Below are 21,482 nucleotides of genomic sequence, written 5' to 3' on the forward strand. Positions count from 1 at the left end.
TAATGGAACAAGGATACATATTAAAAATGTTAAGCAATTACAAAAAAAGATCAAATTTCATGGTTCTTTTAGAAAATGGAGAAATTTGAATTGTAGCATCGTTGATTGATATTGGGAGTTCATATACTGAGGGTTTTGCATTATTTATCTGGTATCCACTGTTGACAACAATATTGCTACAGAGTTTCAAACTGGTGCTAGTGCTGTGGGCATTGTATAAACTACAAACATATCAAATAATTTTAAAATAGCTAAATGTTCAGACATTCAAACAACATGTGTGTATTTAGACAACATACAAGTATTTTCAGGTACATTTTGTTTCTTTCATCAAAACAGATAGGAGTTGGACAAATTATTTAAATAATTATATATAGGGTTATTAAAATAATCAGATTACTTTTTAAAGTAATCAGTAATATGTTATTTTTTAAAAGTGGTATTAACACTCTTAATTTATTTATATATATATATATATATATATATATATATATATAGAGAGAGAGAGAGAGAGAGAGAGAGAGAGAGAGAGAGAGAGAGAGAGAGAGAGAGAGAGAGAGAGAGAGAGAGAGAGATTAGATATATGAGAAATTTAATATATATTAATATATTATATACATATGTAAATTTTGAACTTACAGGTGTCCACATATTTTAGGAAGGAATGTTATCTAAGTCATTATCTTTTGGAGCCTTTTAAATGTTCAATTATAATTCAAAACAATGTGCAGTTTATTTGTTCAGATCCCGTTGTTATCCCTCTGTGGGGCTTGTTTTATGTTGCTACTAGTTTTCAGTGGGCCATGTTGTATATAATGGATGATACCCCTGAAGATGAAGTGTAAAATTATCTTATTCCTCTCCTCCATTACTTTCTATATGTATTTTAACATCTGAAATGCATTACATTGTCTACTCTTTAATATATAAATTAATCAGTTAAAAAAGTTAGATGTTAGTACTGTAACATTTTATTGTGTGAATAAAACACTTAATTACATTCAAACTCTGCCTATGTTGTTAATCATTGTGTCCAAATATATGTTATAGCGATTTAAGCATCAAAAGTAAACCGTGTCTGTAATTCAATGTGTCCTAAGTTTTTAACTGCAAGCTATAAATACAGGCCCATCTCTTCTTTCACATTTTAATATTACCTTTTTGTAACATTCTGCTGTTTTTAAAATGATGGATAAAGTTAACACCTGTAAACATCAGAACATGCCGAGGCCAGATAATTAGATTGGGAAGAGATGTCCACAAGACACTGTAAACGATATGTTGCCCATATTTCCGTGCTGGTACCTTGGCAACCGGAACCTTCTGGAAAGAATGTGACAAATTATTCACATTAAAACTGAGGTAAAACTGCCCAGGGTGTAACTGTATAACACTTTATTCAAATGTCATAACTTATTTATATGTAACGCATTTCCTATTAAATTCATTCACATCAATGTATAAAATTGTGTATAATTTTCAAAATGAATCGTCGGTTATGTTTTTGTATTCATATAACTGCATATGTCAATAAAAATATAATAATTCTACAGTAGTGATATGCCCCACTCAATTTGAATCCTTTGATATTGGAGTCTGCCTGCAAAATACTGCCCTGCAATAAAATCCAATGTTACTGTCCTGTACTAAATGAATACACCCCTGTACATGTTCACCCACTTTCACAACATTTTGTAAATTCTATAATTAGCGTCACCCAACACAAGCCTCCCCTGTTCTGAAATCTGTGCTGCTGGAAATCTGAGCTATTTGCACAAACTACGCATGCGCGATTTTTTAATTTTTTTAAAATTTAAAATTTTATTTTTTAAATTTTAATTTTTTTTTTTTTTTTTTATTTTTTTAGTATTATTATTATGTTGACAACACCTACAAAAGTTGAACTACGATTTTTCGGCGTAATGTACATTTGCTTTTTATCCGTCGTATTATATATTGACCAAAACTCAATTATGTGTTATTTAGAGTGTGTCTTACCAATAATTATGTTTAGAATATAAAATTTGGAGATTTTGGAGTTCAACGTTAAAGTTCATTGAGTAGCCTTACTTGTGCTATATATATATATATATATATATATATATATATATATATATATATATATATATATATATATATATATATATATAGTAAAACTATTTATTTTGTTTACAGTGTAGCCATATCTGTCATTTATGCCTCTCCAAATAAGATACCTGGGATTTAATGGGTTAAAACCAGTACATTTCAGACAAAACACAGGGTGAGGTAAGCGCTAATTTTAGTCTATTTTGAACTGTCAGGCAGTACGTAGGACAGCTATATCCGTCATCGTCAAGCGACTGCACATAAGAATGTGCATATAGCCCTTCTACATTTCCAGTTTATTCATGTGAAAATCTAATAAGAGTGTATCAGGGGTATTTAAGAGTGGGTTTACACATGAAGAAAACATAACGAAATTATTGTCATCGAAATTTCAAAGGGAAACACAAACAAACATAAAACACCCAGCAAATTCTGAGGTATTTTATAAGCGTAAAATAAAAATAAAAAGTAAACCTGCAATGAGCTGCCAGATCACTTGTGTTGGATGGGTAAAGCAAGGAGTTGCCAAAGAAACACCTGACAAGGTAAGTTTTATTACTGTAACAATTATAATATACATGCCCAGCTAATATTGTTGTACAATTGTGTATTTGTTTAGTGTACTCCATGCCCGACACATCATAAATAATATACTGTAGTCTGCGCCGTGTGTTAAAATGTTTTAGTTTTCAGTTTATATTCTGTAATATAAAGCTAATTGGATTTTTTTTTTTTTTTAACAGGTTGAACTAAGTAAAGATGAACTACAGCGTCTCATCAGTGAAGCGAAAGAACAAATTGAGTAAGATAAGCTTTTTAAACTACATAAAACCTTATCTGAATTTCCTGATATACCTTGTTTAATTTCCCTATGCTGGCTCAGATTTCCTGAGTCGATAACAGCTCTTTTTATACAGTGCCTTTTCTGTTATGACTAAGGAGTATAGTTCTAGAATATTATTTTTGATGGCCACATATTAACACCACAGTGTAGTATCCTGTTCAGTTAAAAGTATACTGTGATTCCTTGTTGGTGTCTTGCTTGCTACATTCTCTGTATGTAGCAGCATGTGCACTCAAACCTGATTACAGTCCAATCTATTTGTTCCTCAAAGGTAGTTTTGACGAGTTTGAGACAGAAACTTTCAAACTGCACCTTTTAAAACTTGTTTGCCACTGTGGCATGTGGCATACCAAAAAATACATTTTAAAGGGGATTGTGTTTTACATATATGAAACATTTAATGACATTATAAATGTAGGATAAGGTCATTTTTAGCACATTATAAAGACCATTATAACCATGTATTGTGTTTTTCTCTGCAAGACAGCAGATATGCAGAGAATCTTTGAAAATTTCAATGAGTTTGTTTTCAGAGATGAAACTGAAGATGGTGAAGCTTTAGATGATGACGATGATGAGGGGGTCGCCAGTGCACAAGAACTGAGTGACGAGACAGAGGCTCCACAGGAACAAGATGAGACTGATGATGAGAGACTGGATAAAGACGAACTAGCAGAATATGGGCTTGATAAATATGATGAGGAAGACACAGGTTAGTTTGATTCTTTTTTAAAAATGTATTGTGTAAATGCTGCTTTCTATATCCTAATAGTCCTGTGGTGGAATAAATAGTCCCAGAGAATCTAAGAGGTCCAATTTGCATCCATTTCTTTTTTACTAGAAGCAACAAATCTAGGAGACAGCCTAGCAGGCCTCGCAGTCCATGGAAATAATGAAGAGGACCCTTATGTTACTATTAAGGATACTGTGAGTATGGGTGACTTAAATGTTTAACATAAATTCCACCTTGAATTCCTTAAAGTAACTGTTAATTATATTCTGCAGGAACTTTAGAATTTGGTGTTTATTTTTTGGATGCTGTAAATACTGCTGAGAACCTTTTTAGATGAGACACTGCATTGTTAAGTGTATGCAGACCATGTGAACGCTAACTGGGTATTATATATAACCGCTGCTTTTATCTTTTTAAAGGATCAGTATGAGCGTGAGGATTTTCAGATTAAATCAAATGACAACTTGGTTGTTGCAGGCAGAGCTGAGAAGGATTGCTGTAATTTGGAGATACATGGTTAGTAATTTGGAGATACATGGTTTGCCCTACTGTTTGTTTAAAAGTGAACTTTTAAAATGTAATTTTCCTTTTACCTACAATATTGTAGCAAGTGTACACCCAGATAATCGAGACACATATTCAATTGTGATTAAACATGCTATATACGTGCTTTATTGATTGTGTCTGTCGTTTAAGTCTAGAGAACCGCTTGTCCAGTTGTGTTGAAAAATCCTCAAATGCCATTCATATTTACTCCTCCCCTTTCTAACTGGTTTATTATTCATACAACAAGTGTATCAGAATCTGGAGGAATCATTTTCTCAGGGATGGAAATAAGACTCCTATTGCAGAGCAGTTTCACCCATTCCAGGTTTTACTACAAGCATGATTAGCCTCAATGTATAGATAACAAGCTCGGGTATGTCCTCTAAACTCATAGTACAACCAATAATGATTAAACTGCTATGCAATAGGAGTCATATTCCCATCCCTGCTTTTAATACGCTAAATGTATGTTTTTAGATAGTGATTTCAATATTTTGGTAGCTCTTGTATTTGCACCCTAGGTGGGGGATGTACAGTTAGTCATTGACAAACTTCTTTAAACTCAAACATTAAGAGAAAGCAATTTTTCCTATTTATAAAATTCATATATATATATATATATATATATATATATATATATATATATATATATATATATATATATATATATATATATATATATATATATATATATATATATATATATATATATATATATATATATATATATATATGTATGTATGTATATATATATATATATATATATATATATATATATATATATATAAAAAAAAAAATTGGAAGAAAGTAATTATATATTTTAAGCTAAAGTGGCCCTTCAATTTGATTATGGGTGGTGGTGTCTGTATGCATACTAAAGTTTACAATATGCCTGGGCTATAATTTTAATCCTAATAAGTGTACCTTTGTGTAACTGTATGCCATGAGAATCACCATGCTTTAAATGAGTAAACCAAGTTTCTTGTTGTTTTTCTGTGTAGTATACAATAATGAAGAAGACTCCTTTTATGTGCATCATGACATTCTCTTACCTGCATACCCCTTGTGTGTAGAGTGGCTGAACTTTGACCCTAACCCCCAAGAAGGAACAGGTAATTGACTCTGCAAAAGATGTTACAGTGCCCCATGCTGTTAAAGGCAGTGGCGACAAGCATTAAACCACAACAATGTATCCCTTTGTAGTTTTGGATTATTATTTCCTGCAATGTGTTTCTTTCCTCCAACTCATTCAGGAAACTATGTCGCTGTTGGTAACATGACCCCAGTGATAGACGTGTGGGACTTGGATGTGGTGGATTGCCTTGAGCCGGTCTTCTCTCTTGGCAGTAAAAAAATAACAAAGAAGAAAAAGAAGAGCAAGAAGGTGGGCTACTCCTGTAGCTTGAGAAATTATTGGTACAAAGTTGTGGAGAAATCTTATGCAAATCATTAGAAACCTGGACCAGCACCACTGATGAAAGTGTGAATTCTGGGTCTTTTAGGATTGTGGCCTAGCTGGAAAACAACAACAGGTTGTAGGTCTCTAATAGACTATAGTTCCTATCCGAGATAGACAAATGCTTCCCCGCGACGTAACCCCATTCCCCCCAACCCCCCCCCCCCCCCCCCCCCCCCCCCCCCCCCCCCCCCCCCCCCCCCCCCTCCAGTCCAGTGCTGTACATGCTTATACCACTCGGGGATCTTAATTCGCAAACCTGATGGAGGTTAGTTACTGGGGGCATTCACAGCTCCATGCTAACTATGAAACGGGTTGTAAATATTTCAGGGTGCTGCTGCAGAGAGTGCAGTCGAAGGACATTCAGATGCTGTGCTGGACCTGTCGTGGAACAAGCTGATTAGGTAAGAAAGAGGGTGACTGTTGTACTGTCTTGTTTTTTATATACTGTATTTTAACTGAATATCTTTTTTGAGGTTTGTTTTCTGTGAGATTTTAAATGGCTTGCATCCCAGATGCCAACAGTGCTGTCAGCCTACACCTCTGTTTTATAAAGTATGACCCTATGATGTTGAGAGGTATACAGTACTGCATTCTCATGTCAGTGTGTATGAGAGATGGATGATACAATTCACATATTGGAATCTGTTGGACATAGATGCCCTGCAGTCAGTGTTTCTATGGTTCTGCAAAGTATTTGAGAACCTATTCAGGCTTTTTCTTTTTTTTTTTTGTTTGCTCTCCCTTAGGAATGTTTTGGCCAGCGCATCTGCTGACAACACAGTAATTCTATGGGACATGGCACAGGGCAAGCCAGCCTCAACTCTCACATTACACACAGACAAGGTAAGATGGAACTGTATCTAAAAAGGGGGCTATGAAAAAAGGGTACAATTGATTTGCCTGGTAAATGCTCAGAAGGCGAAGAGGCAGTTTAGGATTTTCTATGGGATTATAGTAAAAAATAGATGGAAGGTGTCCAGCACAATGGATTGTGTATCTACTTGTAAGGTATGATACAAATATTATTCACAGCTTGCATGGATTCAGTAACACACACATATCACTGCAGTCTTCTGTTAAACAAACTAAAGGAATATAATAGGGGTATATGTATATGAATAGTAAGCAAGGCAAAAAAAAAAACTCTGCTTTGTGTATACAAAGCTTGACACTCAAAAACAAGGGCTTTGAGATGCTCCAAAATTAAATCGTGAGTCTCTCTGACTTAAAATGTGTCAGTGTGTAGCTACTTTATTCAAGAAAGTACTCCAGGCAACATTATATTACAGGTTGTAAACATTTGTGGTGGTCTACTTAAGACAGTTCTTAAGTCAAAATAAGTGTTAAGCTAAAATCAAATAGGTTTATGATAGTAGTATAATGCAACCGTTTAAAAACAAGCAAGTAGTATAAAACAAACAAACTCAGTTGCAGGGGGTAAGAAACTACAACTACATGTCTAGTAGCCACTATTTATACTAACTTCATTACAGAAAATCCACCTTTAGTGAGACTTGCTGAAAGACAAACCTGGAGGAAAAAATATATTAGAAATATATTAGCATTTTCTTTTTTAAATTTCAAAAGCAAGGAACAATCTTTCTGGTGGCAAAACACAACCAACTTATCCAATTCTGAGTCTCCTTCAAATGTTTTGTCTCGTCCTGTTCAATACCATATAGTGCTATTCTGGTTAAGATATATAGATATATGTGTCTTATAAAATATGTATTTTACTATAAAGCTTCATACCAATAGTTAAGGCATAACACTCAAACTAATATTAAAAAATGCTGTAATATGCAATGTTTGAACTAATGGAGAAACGAATCTTGCATTCTACATGCCTGCAATTCAATTTCATAATATCTTTGCTCAGGTGGAACAATTCTAACTTGATGTTGAGCAGGTGTTAAATGTCTGCAATAAGGTAATTGAAGCAAATTTACTATAGCTCACAACAACCAGGTATTCAAATACCACTGCGTCCTATTGACAATTTTATTCTAGAAACATGATCTCACTGTATATTTAACTTTGAAAAACGGTATTTACTTTAGGCCACCTTTACAAATACAAAATAAATAAAACCCTTTAGCTAACTCCTCCCCCACTATTGTTATTTGCCCACTTCTTCAGCTAATTGCTTTCTATTTCTTTCAACTCTGTCTGCTACTGTTCTCAAATATGAACTACTGATAAATATAATGCAAATGTCACAAAATGCTAATGCAGAATACATTTTTATAAAGCTTAACTACCTGTCAATTGTTTGATGGATCAAACAAAAAATTATAAAACCTGAAGGTACCTTTACCTTGTGGGTCATACCGGCTGCTGACTTCAGAAACGCAAGAATTCGTAGCTATAGTCGATGAAGATTCAGAGCAGCATGCACATGACTAACATAAGCGCACTATCTCCATGGCAACGGGCTGGCAGAGAGGAAGAACACCTGTCACCCTCACTAGAACATCTTGCAAATGCTTTACAAATATTTAGTCAGCGAAGCATCCAAACAAAGGAACAGGTAGTGCACGGAACACATTTTCTTTTTAATGTTGGTGGTGCGCTATTGACGCTAGGCTGCTGAAGCTTGGGAAATATCAATAAACCTTCACCGTATTTATTTGTGACTTGACCACTGTTTAATGGCACGTTTTCAGCATCGATGAAAGCCGTTTGGCTGAAACGTTGCTCTGTTTTTAACTTTGTTCTTTTTAAATAATAAAGAATGAAAATTTGATCTATGATCTATTATTGTGGTGTTGCACTGCTACATGCATCAAGAATTTTCTGAAATGAAATGCTAATTCTATGTCATAAGATACCATTGCTCTTATACTTGGAATAACCTGCTTTTTGCATTAACTGATTCTAACGTTATTCTTGATTAGTTTATCATTAAGTGATAGCAACACATTAGAGTATCTTTTTGGAGCATGTCTACGTATAATTAAAAAAATTAGCAAATCCTATTGATTCATCATTTCTATAAATGCCAGATTTTATGCATAGATTTGTTTAGACCCAGGTAGCAACACCTACTAAATGATGTCAGACTGTGTGGCTTCCCACGACCACCCAATAGTCATGCACGGTTACACCACTGCATTTACAGTTCCAGATACAAGGTGGATTTTTTTCATTTGTATTTATTTAAAACACCATTTAATAAACTGACGTGTGTGTGTGTGTGTGTATATATATGTGTATATATGTGTGTGTATATATCTATATATATATCAAATTTAAAAACACGTCAAGAATACATGCTATGATGTAACCATTTCTTCTGGTTGAAATGGATTAACAATTAAAATTTCTGGGGGATTTGAAGCTTGGTTCCTGGTTAAACTTTATATCTAACACAGAATTGTATACGTTTACAGCAGTTGTGTGGAATGTAATGGTTACAATAGATATTAAAACAGGGTTCCAGTATATAGGCTACATACAGTATAAGAATAAGGTTATAATATGAGAGTTCCAGAAAGTGTGTTTTAGAATAGAACACATCTTAAAAATGAGTTCTAGCAGTTTGCTTGTGAGTGTCAAACAGACAGTTGTCAGGATACACCAGGAATCCAGTAAAGGTGACGTATTTGCCATAGTTGCTGTAAAGGGCAAAGCGTCCATGCTGTTGACTGTAGAGCCAAACTATGTCACCCTGCTGGAGGGAGAGCATTAGACTTTGGCTCTGCATCTCCCTACACTTGGAGTCATCCTCGTCAAAGATCACAGCCTGCACCTCGCTGGAATTCTTCATAAGCTTCACAGAAACGACCCGCAATGGGTGCTTGTCTACATTGAAGGAGAAATAGTAAGCACCTGGGAAACGGCAGGTGAAAATCCCAGACGACATGTTGAAGTGACCTCCAGTGTTAACGTACTCCAGGTCAAAGGAGATTGCGGCACTGTTGTCTCTGCTGGTATCCTCTCCAAGAAGCGAGTTTGTCCTGGCCACTGAGAATGCAGATTGAGGGACTTCTTCCTTACCTCTGTCTGATGGCAGATTATTTGGAGATTGTACAACTAAATGATGGTGGCAGTGGTACCCTGAGTGATAATGGTCTTGCAAGGTCTGGGAAGCCACATGGTTGCATAGGTAAAGAGCAGAGGTGCCTGGGTATATCAGGTAGCCAGTAAATGTAGTATACGGTCCCCTGTTGCTGTATTATGCATACCTGGGGTTGTCGTGCAGAAGAAGCTCCACTGTGTCCGTGGCCTTCAAACTGAGCATGATGCTTTGGCTTTACACCTTGCGTTTTTTTTGGCGGTGCCCATCATATACAATAGCCTGAACCTCCTGCTCATTTTTGACCAGCATGACTGAGATCAGTTTTTTGGGGTTCTTTCCCACTGTAAAAGCGAAGTAATAAGCCCTGGGTACCCTGCAGCGGAACCTTCCTGAGTCTGGATTAAAGTCATCCCCAATGTTAACCAACAGCTTGTCGAAGGTGACAGATTTCTGGTGCCCTCCCAACATGCTGCTTGTCCTGGCTGCTGAGAAAGCGGATTGAAAATTAAGGTTTGGGTCTGTTCGGATAGGTGTGCATGTGGCTTGATAAAGTAGGAAGCAGGTTAAAGAAACCACCACTTGGACTACACTTTTTAAAAGCATTTTACCTGTGAAAAGTTAAAGATAAATAGTTTTTTTAACTTCTGTTTTGCGATTTGAGTATTTTTTCCTAAATAGTATTGCACCACAACACACATCTATATTGATTTTACATGTGTACATGTTTATGTAAGTATTAAGTATTCTTCAAATATTTTGGGGGGGGGGGGGGATAGCAGTCAGTAGAAAGCTTAAGCTTTTATTTGACTACTGTCATCCCTCCATTTCATATATTTTGCAAGCTTAGTGTATTTGCAGTGTGATGTTAATGTTTCACACATGGGTCTACAGCTTTACTTTAACCCTGACTGGTTACTGCATTTGTTACTGATGGCTTTTCTGGGGTCTGTGGATTCGAAGCACAGTCACCAGTATATTTCTGCGTGACAAACCAGTACAAGAGCAATATCAGGAAGTCTGATTTGAGCTCTTATCAAAACAATAAGAGTCATCAAAAGGTATGGCGGAGTGGAACCAACAGATGCTTTGATACGCCTGGTATTGTCTGTTCTAACTGTGCACTGGTTCATCTGTTCCTGTCTGCTAGAACAATAGCACATTTCAGTCAGGGGAGATCTCCGGCATAGGCTTTAAGCATAGACCACCAGCCAACGTAGTTGGTAAACTAAAGATTACATTTTGGGTGACTGGGACTGTTCACAGGATGCTAAGTTGTACAGACGGTCAGCTACATGATAATTATGCAGATATTTCCTCTGTCTCCTCTGGTAATAATGTAAAACCCCCAGTGCATTTTTCCATTGCAGAAAAAGACCTGTTTGTAAATGCAGATGTTGCCCTAGCAGTGTTTGCTTTGTAGTTACTATAGTAGTGTCTGTTACAGTCTTGTAAATGCTGGTTAATGTCACCATAATAACCATAATGATTACATGAATCACTTAAATTAATGTTATACTTAGTACTTCTGTTTTTCAGTGTTTTTTCTCTCTTATGTTTTTGGTTTTTTTTTTTTTGGTAATTCCCAAAGTGCTTTTTTGGAGTTTAGATGTGTTGAGGAATCCTGATAACTGCTCTAAATGGGAATGATGGGATTTGTGGTTTGAACTGTACCTCTTTTGCAACAAGATGCAGTAAACGGCACCATCAGCAGTGGAAAATCAACATAGAATGTGTAGTAGTCTTTGGTTTATTTATGTATTGCTATTATTAGGTGCATTAGATAGTACAGTATGTTCTGTGTGACCTTAATGTGTTGTGTTAAAGGCTGGAATCCGTTCACCAGGTTCCAATCCCTTACTGTAAACTTGCATAGTCTTTTTTTTTTTTTTGACCCAATCCAAAATTAGAAGTTTTGTTATTGGATCAGAGTGTTGTACATTTTTCTTAAGGTTACCATCATTTCCAGCCTTTCCTGGGTTTGTTTACTTGACCCAGGAGATACCTTGGTATTTCAGAGTGATCATCAGTTATTGATGTTGGTGGTACCGGAAGGATTTATGAAAGGTTATGTCCTGTGAACAAAGTATTGACAAAATGGTCTGTTCTATTATAAAGAGGACATAGGTTTATCTGCAGAGGAATATACAAAATTGACACAAATTAATTATATTTTAGTGTTAAACTGAACGTGACTGTTGGAGACTGCTATGTTGCTTTGTTAATCCATTTCTTGTACTGATTTTTACCTATATTTCTGTGAGTTGAGATAATGAGCCTGTGTATTGTGGTGCTGTTAAACTGTGCAGCACCTTCAGCTGACCTCCAGGTACTTCTGTAATGCTTCCCTGTACAACTCTTCATGTGATCTGCAATAACATTAGCAGCTATGTGAAAGGCTGCAAGGGCCAGAATTTTCCAGCCTGAGATTTATTTGCAACAGAAGCAAAAATGTGATTGTCTTTATTGTTACTACAAGCAAATAAAACTGAAACAATAAAGATAGTGGTGGAAAGTCAAGGTAACCTAGATATACATTAAATACATGAAATAGGCAGGTGGTGTTGGTAGCTATGAAAATAATTCATTATAATGAAGTATCAGAACAGTGTGCCAGTATACAAAAAGGTGACCTTGTTCATTATATCTTTTGTATATGGTGAATATATTACTTACAATTTTAGCCTTCAGCACTGTCAGATTAATGCAATCCCCTTACTTGGTAGTGTCAGTTTGATTCAGTCCCCTTTATTTTGATTGATTCAATCCCCTTTTATTTGTGTCAAGCCATACTGTAACAATACCATGCAATATTTTAGATAAAAATGTGAATATAAAAAAATTGAGTCAGGTGGATCCCTACCTGCTGTAATGAAGTAATGTGAGGCAGATGTTGCAGGTTTCCGCCAGGCAAGTGAGCTCTCAGGTCAGTTTGATGACTAGTGGAAGCAGAGCCCTCTCAGCCTCCCAGCATGCTATATTCACAACCTTTGCTCCATAGATGAGTCGAGCTTCGTTAGCCTGTGTTGATATGACTGGGAGCTGAACAGTAAAGAACTTCAGAAGCTGAGGAGGAGCTACCAAATGATACCCTCCGAGCCCTTTTAACCCTTCAAAGTGGCCCATGCATCCATCTGTATGTCATATGATGTGCAGCTACAATAAGGGGGCATTACAAAAAAAAAAAAAAAAAGTAGTGGTTAGTCTGCCAATATAGCATGTAGTTCATCGCAGAGCTGAATGTGACACCTAAGGTGTTTAAATCATACAAAGAACGATTGGTAATGTGAATTTAGTCATGAGTGTTTTTTGCTAAAAACTGTTTCACAACCCAGTCTGCTGAACACTCACCCATAGTTCTGTCATGTCAAAGTACATATTGACTTATTTTTTTTCAGGTTCAGGCTTTGAAATTTCATCCATTTGAAGCACAGTCACTCATTTCTGGATCTTTTGACAAGTAAGCAACATTTAAGCATCACATGCAATACACTGAAGACCTAATATTATCTTGCGGGTTGTTAAGAATGCCAATTCAAGATTATTTTTTACCCTTTTTCCAGGTCTGCGATTCTTTACGATTGTAGAAGTCCACAAGACAACCACCGGATATGGAGGTTTAGTGGTCAGGTTGAGCGAGTAATCTGGAACCATTTCTCTCCATGGCATTTCTTGGTAAGCTTGTTTAGCACTGGAACTTTCTTTGCATTTTAGTCAAACAGTATTGTGTTGTTTTTTTTTTAGGTACAACTACAGTACTGGTAATGGACTACGCCAGCCAGGTGTCTTTCTGTGTGCGTGTTCTACTCTGATTTCAGTTAATGAAACTGGCAATACACCTTTTAAACAGACACTTGCAATTGTATGTAGACACAGGTAGAACATTTGGAAGTGGGTAGTCATCTTTAAAAATACCAGAATACCTGAATGGGTTTCCATGCACATACTGTTATTTCAGGGCAACTACTAAACCCCTCAAGCTCTGCTGTAAAATAACATTTAAACACCTAGAGAAAAGAACATGTAAACACCAAAAGATGACCATTCAGGCACAATTGCTGTTAAAAATAGATAACCAGACGGGCAAACACAGGCATATCTCTACTTGCAGTGACCATTTCAGTTCTTTAAGCTTTGGCCCGTAAACAGGGCTTGTTCCTGTTTTTTGCTATTGAAGGCTGATCTTTATCGAGAGAAGCCTGTACTGTATGTTGCAATTGGTTCTAATGGAAGACAAAGGCTTTTGACACAGAGATAAGAAGAAATACATTGTAAAAAGTTAACATTTTTTAAACTCCAAACCAAGAACTGGTAACAAAGCTTGGTTTACCCTTTAACTTAAACTTAAAAATTTTAATTAAATCATTGCCATTGTTAAATGTATCTTTCAGGCCAGCACGGAAGATGGATTTGTGTATTGTTTAGATGCACGGTCAAATAAGCCTGTCTTTACACTCAAAGCTCATGACGGCGAAGTATCAGGTATGCTTATTTGTATTTTTTTGCAGATTAAAACTACTTGTATAAAACCCCTAATGGTAAACAAAGCAGTTAATTCACTACCACAGCGAAAAAACAATAAAGTACTGAGTAAATATGTCTTCCTTTGAAAATGAAAATAGTTCTGAAGATTATTCCATGAATCATTGAAAACGTTCATAGCCAGACAACGAGACAAGGCAAGACAGTTTTCACTACTTGTGCATTACACAGTCATAAAGTTATACATACACATTATCCATATAAAACAATCAAACCTTGCCAACTTAAGCTTAGGTATGCAGCATTGGTTTACACTACTTCTATAAATCAGGCACTAGTGTATCTTAAATACAGTTCAGTTTAGCACAATTAAACAACAGTGCTTTTGTTCTTTTTGCAGGATTAGATCTGAGTAGTCAGATAAAGGGGTGCCTAGTCACATCCTCTTCAGATAAGCATGTGAAGATCTGGGATATTCTTGGAAACAAGCCTAGTCTCATCCACTCCAGAGATATGAAAATGGTGAGTCCCGCTGATCTACGCATGCAGATGGTATTTCAATATACTGTACTGTTTAATGTTATTTTAAAGATGCAATTGTCATTCCTTTACAATTAATGTATTGCCTCATATTGGCACCAGCACCATAAATGTTGGCCTCCCATTTTGGTTTTAAATAACGCTATTGAAGGACTACTGTAGACTGATTCTTTCGATTTAGTTGCAGTCTGACCTACTGTCACAAGATGGAATTAGGTTTCAGGAAGCAATATCTTAACCCTTTGCGGTCCTGTGTCGGACCAGGTCCGACATTACAATTTTCCCTTTCCAGTCTGATGTCGGACTTTATCCGACATCATCAAAAAGACGTCAAGCACAGGTCTCTAGTCGTTTTTTTTTTCTCTGGAAATAGCAGAGAAAACCTTTCAATGGTCAAGTAAGACCGATAAGAGCCAAGAGAAGCCAAAAAAAAGGGGGCGTATTTGAGCAATACACATAGCCCCTGCACCACAGAGATAACACGGACACAAACAAAGGAGATAGCTGCTTCCGCAGCCAGCACTCAAAGAATATCGCAGACATTTGCAGAGCTTTTTGAGATGTTATAGTAATAAAATAATGTCTTGGATCGCATTAGTGAGGAGTTTGGTGATAAAACGAGTGATCAGGAGAGGATTTATCAGTATGCACGACTATGAAGAGGTATGTGAAAAATACAGCAAACAAGGGGTGGGGCTTGGTTGAATTTGCAGTACTGAGTGTTCTTTTGCTGTGCAGTGCATTTTAAACCTGTTTTACTCTGGGGGGGGGGGGATTAATTCACAGTATGTGTGAAAATAAAATGGACCTGACGTGCCTGAAAGCTGAATAAATAAATGCGGTCCTTGAAAGTAGTAAAAGAAGCAAAGAACAAAAAGATCTTCCACACAATGATAAAGGGACACTTATTTTAGATTTTAATATCTCAAATATCCACAGACGGGTATATTTTAAGCATTGGAAAAGACTTCTAGTCAAAACGTTTGAATGTTTAATATTTATGGATGATATATCCAATCTGAATTCAGTGAAAAGTGAACATTAGTTTGACACATACACTCTCCATTGAAATCTGTTAATTTCATCCACAGGGAGTACTGTTTTGTGCCTCATGCTGTCCAGACCTACCCTTTGTCTATGCATTTGGTGGGCAAAAGGAAGGATTACGCGTTTGGGATATTAGTGATGTAGCTGCAGGTATGGTATATAATAACACTATACATGCCATTGCTCATACAGAAAACAAATCTCTTTTAATGTTCTGTGGTAAGGCTGCCATGTGTATAAACCATGAACATGAACAACAGCATCTTAATGGCGAGCTGGGAAATAAAACCATTTATTCAACCATTAGGATTTGAGCAGTACTTCACATTTAGTGCTCAGCTGTACATAATTCACATTTTCAGAAGTAGGGGAAAAATGTGTGCATGTGCCTATGGTAGGGTACAGAATATTCAGAGAATCACATGGCTAATTTAAATAGAACGCAATGTTAAGCACACAACAAAGGATAATGGGTTGGGAGATCTTAAGCATAATAAGTTTAGAATATGTCTTGCCCATATTTTGCTGGAATGGTAACGTTATTTTGCTTCTCTTTGCAGTGAATGCAGCATTTGGAAGTCGAGAACGGTTAGTGGTTGGCACACCACTGGAGGCAACAGGCAGTAGAACACAAGCCACCAGCAGTACTGAGAATGCAATGGAGTCGTAGTTGTGCCACATAAGTCAGAACCTAACTATGAAGACAGATAGTGTATATGAAAAAAAGCAAAAACCTTGCACAATGGATCTAAGGTTAAAACATTAACGCTGCCGTTGGATATAGCATTGCTATAAAAACAGCTACAGTTCACCAGTTAGTACAGTCCATGCTACAGCATTTGATTTAACTTTGACAAAATAAACAACTTTATTTTGCAGTAATTGTTACAGAATCATCCTCCTGGCTGTTTGCTTTTTCACTGTTTTAATTAGGGGAACTTTTATCAGGTAAAAGCTTTTATATTACCTGATTTGATAAGTTGTACATATATTTATATGGCGTTGAAGATGGAGTTGTAATTACTTGAGTCAGTGACTCGACTCGATTCTCAGTTTTTGGTGACTGGACTCAAGTCATTGTTGTCAAATTGTCATTAAATGACTCGAGTTCCTGCAAGAAAAGACTTGACTCGAGTCTCTGCTCAAAAGACTTGACTCGATTCTCGGCCCAGAAGTCTCCACTTGACTCGAGTCATAGTCTTTATGATAAATTTACATGATCAGTTTCGTTTTCAATAACCACAGCCTTTTTTGATATGCACAAGCCCTGCCTCTTTATGAGTGAGAGGAACACTCACACTGTAGAGACAGAGAGAAGAGCATCAGCAGCATGGAAGGTAAATCTAGAGTACCTGCGCTTGTCGAGTTCACAAAAACTATGGAACAGACAGGGAGAAATAAGCAGTTTGCATCCTGCCAGCACTGATAAATTCCAAACTAAAATAACTTTTAAATAATTTTTTTTTTTTTTATATTATTAATACTTATTTGGTGGGTCAAGCAATAGATTTTTATTTATGTAACCTTAAAGCTTAAATGCAGTAGAAAACGGTTTTAGTGTTTGTCTGGTTTAACTTATACTAATCTAACGTTATACTATTTAAAAAAAAAAAAAAAAAAAAAAAAAATTTGTTTAAGAAAACAAAAAAGAACTGGCAAAAATGTTATATTTTGCTAAAATTATAAGGTGTTTTTAAAATCGAAACTACCACTTGCAAATGCACAAGTTTATAAACTGTATAAAATGTTTTATACACAAAAGTTAACATGATAATGCTTTGGACCAGAAATTAACACACAAACAACACTGGAGTTTTAATTTTTATATACACACACACACACACACACACACACATATACAACTCTGGAAAAAATTAAGAGACCACTGCTAAATTATCAGTTTCTCTGGTTTTACTAATTATAGGTATGTGTTTGGGTAAAATTAACATTTTTGTTTTATTCTATAAACTACTGACAACATTTCTCCCAAATTCCAAATAAAAATATTGTCATTTAGAGCATTTATTTGCAGAAAATGACAACTAGTCAAAATAACAAAAAAAATGCAGTGTTGTCAGACTTCGAATAATGCAAAGAAAATAAGTTGATATTCAGTTTTAAACAACACAATACTGATGTTTTAACTTAGGAAGAGTTCTGAAATAAATATTTGGTGGAATAACCCTGATTTTCAATCACAGCTTTTGCGTCTTGGCATGCTCTCCACCAGTCTTTCACATTGATGTTGGGTGACTTTATGCCACTCCTGGCGCAAAAATTCAAGCAGCTCGGCTTTGTTTGATGGCTTGTGACCATCCATCTTCCTCCTGATCACATTCCAGAGGTTTTCAATGGGGTTCAGGTCTGGAGATTGGGCTGGCCATGACAGGGTCTTAATCTGGTGGTCCTCCATCCACACTTTGATTGACCTGGCTGTGTGGCATTGAGCATTGTCCTGCTGGAAAAACCAATCCTCAGAGTTGGGGAACATTGTCAGAGCAGAAGGAAGCAAGTTTTCTTCCAGGACAACCTTGTACTTGGCTTGATTCATGCGTCCTTCACAAAGACAAATCTGCCCGATTCCAGCCTTGCTGAAGCACCCCCAGATCATCACCGATCCTCCACCACATTTCACAGTGGGTGCGAGACACTGTGGCTTGTAGGCCTCTCCAGGTCTCCGTCTAACCATTAGATGACCAGGTGTTGGGAAAAGCTGAAAATTTGACTCATCGGAGAAGATGACCTTACTCCAGTCCTCTACGGTCCAATCCTTATGGTCTTGCAAACCTCAGCCTGGCTTTTCTTTGCTTCTCATTGATGAAGGGCTTTTTTCTAGCTTTGCACGACTTCAGCCCTGCCCCTAGGAGCCTGTTTCGAACCGTCCTCGCCGTGCACTTCACCCCAGCTGCCGTTTGCCATTCTTTTTGTAGGTCACTTGATGTCATCCTACGGTTGCTGAGTGACATTCGAATGAGTTGGCGGTCATCCCGGTCAGTGGAGAGTTGTTTTCGCCCTCTGCCGGTCTGTAGCTTTGTTGTCCCCAATGTGTGCTGCTTGACCTTGTTCTTATGAACCGCCGTCTTTGAAATTTTAAGGATGGAAGCAACCCGACGCTCACTGTATCCCTCTGCCAGTAAAGCCAGAATTGAACCCTTCTTTTCCTCACTCAAAACTTTCCTTTTCAACTCTTTGGGCATGGTCAATAGTTATTTTTTTATTCCAATTACTTTTGAGGTACTACTAGCACTGTTTTGCCATTCAGCTGATCCTATTGCAAGAGGATAGTGATGACCACAGGAGTGGTTTTTATACTTTTCCTCGTTAAATAAGATTTTTTTCAGGTGATCCCCTAATCAGTACCTCATTCAGTAGAATGAGGTGTGCCTGTGTTGGAATTCAACAGACACTGGAATGGAATGACTGCCATACATGTAGAGATGCTGATTTAAGAAAAATTTGCAGTGGTCTCTTAATTTTTCCCAGAGCTGTGTATGTATGTGTGTGTGTGTGTGTATATATATATATATATATATATATATATATATATATATATATATATATATATATAACAATGGGCCATGTGGTTCCCATGATATATATCACGCCTTTAACCACCCCAGAAGTGGTATATATTATCAGAACAGGATGGACCCAAAGTGGGTTATACCGTTTCTAACATTGTTTAACATTGTTATTAAATAATTTGCTACAATGCAGAACTTTTAAATGTAATAAGGTTTTAATAAAGGCGCTTACAGTTTAAACAGCAGGACACTAAAATGGCCACCGTCCAAAAAACTTCAAGTTCCCTAGTTCCTGGAAGCTAGTCTTTGTAACTGTGAGAGCTCTGGGTAATAAAAAAGGGGATGTGATTTTAGAAACGTGTGTGAGGTAATGCTGCAGTATTGCCAGTGTGGATTAATACGGGGAAGAAACGATGTATTGAAACCAGTAAACTGATCCTTTTAGCCTGGAACTACTACAGCTGTGTTTAAGTGCGAGTGTCTGTTATGCAAACCGAAAGAAAACCAAACAGAGCCTGGTGGAAAGTACAACGGAGCAGGACGCTGTGGAAGAAGACAACTAACAGAGTGTAAGTTAGTTTGAACTTCATAAGTGACTATTAAACTGTGTCTTTAAGGTTAGCTAAATACTAAAGTCTGCCTCAGTGAACTAGGATTGACGTGTTTTAAAAGTTTTTCTTTATTAAGGACAGTTTTTATTAATACTGGCCAGCGGATGGCGCCAGAAGAGACAATACAGAAACTTTGGACATCATTGGTTACGTACCTGGAACGGCCAGTTGTCGTACTTACCTGGGAATCCTGTGGGAAGAAAGGAATTAAACCTGGGAAGGAAAATATGGAAACTACTATAGGGCTGAATGAATAATTGACTGTGACTAATCTGTGTACAATTTCAAATCTGTACGGGAGGTTTGGAATACTTCAGACCTTAAGGATCATTGTGCTGTCGAACATTGCCTGGGATGCTCAGTTTGTTACTTGTGGTATGTGAGCTTGGATTCGCCAACCTCAGGTCTTCAGCAGTTAGCATTGAAGAAGTATAAGATAGGGCCCCGATGAGTTGGCTAGGTTTTCTTTTCTTTATACAATTGATTGTTTGAATCGGGACAGTGCATTTGCTAAATGGCCCAACCTGCGGGCATGATTTAATTTGAAGTGGTTTTATTTTCTCTTTGATTTGCGCTCGGTTAAACACATTTCTGTTCTATTTCATCTGGTTTCCTGTCTGCTCTTTTTATAAAGCACCTAAACACACCGGTTTTCCTACCAACCGTGAGTGCAACATTCACTATATATAAAATCACACTGTAAATGCCTCTTACTTACAGCCTCTCGATTCCCAGCAAAAAGTTGTCATTAACTGAAAGTTGACCTATAAGAACTATGCTCTGTTATTCATTCTTGTGGCCGTAACAGGGGAAACCCAGTGACGCTGGGTTCGGAAGCCGGTGTAAGTAAAACCGAGGCAAGAACTTCTGCGACCGGAGCGAGAGAACCAGACCCGCAAGCACAGCTGAGGAAGACAGCCGATATTAAATAAAATCGAAATAAAATGAACTTACGTACCCGAGGGAGATATGTGTAGGTAGCTCCCTTTTTCTTTTGCCGTTTGTTTTCATTATTATTTCATTATTATGCTACCCCTTTAGAGGGGTGTTTCAATTACAACCTTCTGTCTCCCGTCTCAGTGAATACCCACACCCTTCCACGAGAATATAAAAGTTTCCTTGAGTTACCGCAACACCTAAAGTGAATTATAATACCCATAATATCATAATATAGATGATTGTTTTTGCTACTGTTATGCTTTTCACACAAAACGTTCTAGTGCAGAGTGACTTTGTTTTGCTTTTGATGCAGCTGCGCTTGCAAAAGATTAGGGAAAGAATGTGTTCAAGGTTGCTGTGTTTGTGTGAGAGTGAAACTTTTCCTGACCTTTGCACGAAAACAACTCCTTATAGGGAGGACTTAGATACTGTTCTATGATATTGTTGATGTATTAATCTGCTCCATGTTGCTATGCTAAACATCTATAAGTATTGGGTCACCTCGTCTGTTCGTGTTACTGCTGCGGTGTGTTCGTGTAACTGCGTCTCTTCCCTTGAGCACATTGTAATAAACTTCTTGAACTGCTACCGATCGGAGTCATCAGTCATTTCATACAACAGGATAGATTTTCCCCCTACTACAGTGCACAA

General features: G+C 36.9%; 1 protein-coding gene and 1 pseudogene across 1 annotated transcript; one reads left to right on the top strand and one right to left on the bottom strand.

The window, feature by feature from the left end:
• The first annotated feature begins 2,332 nt into the window (after positions 1–2,332).
• On the top strand, positions 2,333–16,649 carry LOC121319698 (periodic tryptophan protein 1 homolog). The gene is made up of 15 exons (XM_041257390.1): positions 2,333–2,633; positions 2,832–2,890; positions 3,466–3,644; positions 3,774–3,859; positions 4,085–4,181; positions 5,213–5,323; positions 5,465–5,595; positions 5,998–6,071; positions 6,417–6,513; positions 13,087–13,148; positions 13,252–13,363; positions 14,080–14,170; positions 14,571–14,692; positions 15,802–15,907; positions 16,318–16,649. The coding sequence occupies exons 1-15, from the start codon at positions 2,568–2,570 to the stop codon at positions 16,425–16,427; spliced, it is 1,503 nt and encodes a 500-aa protein (XP_041113324.1). The 5' UTR covers positions 2,333–2,567; the 3' UTR covers positions 16,428–16,649.
• LOC121319699 lies at positions 8,903–10,371 on the bottom strand (annotated as a pseudogene).
• Positions 16,650–21,482: the final 4,833 nt, after the last annotated feature.

Source organism: Polyodon spathula, chromosome 8 (assembly GCF_017654505.1).
Source record: "Polyodon spathula isolate WHYD16114869_AA chromosome 8, ASM1765450v1, whole genome shotgun sequence".
Taxonomy (NCBI): domain Eukaryota; kingdom Metazoa; phylum Chordata; class Actinopteri; order Acipenseriformes; family Polyodontidae; genus Polyodon; species Polyodon spathula.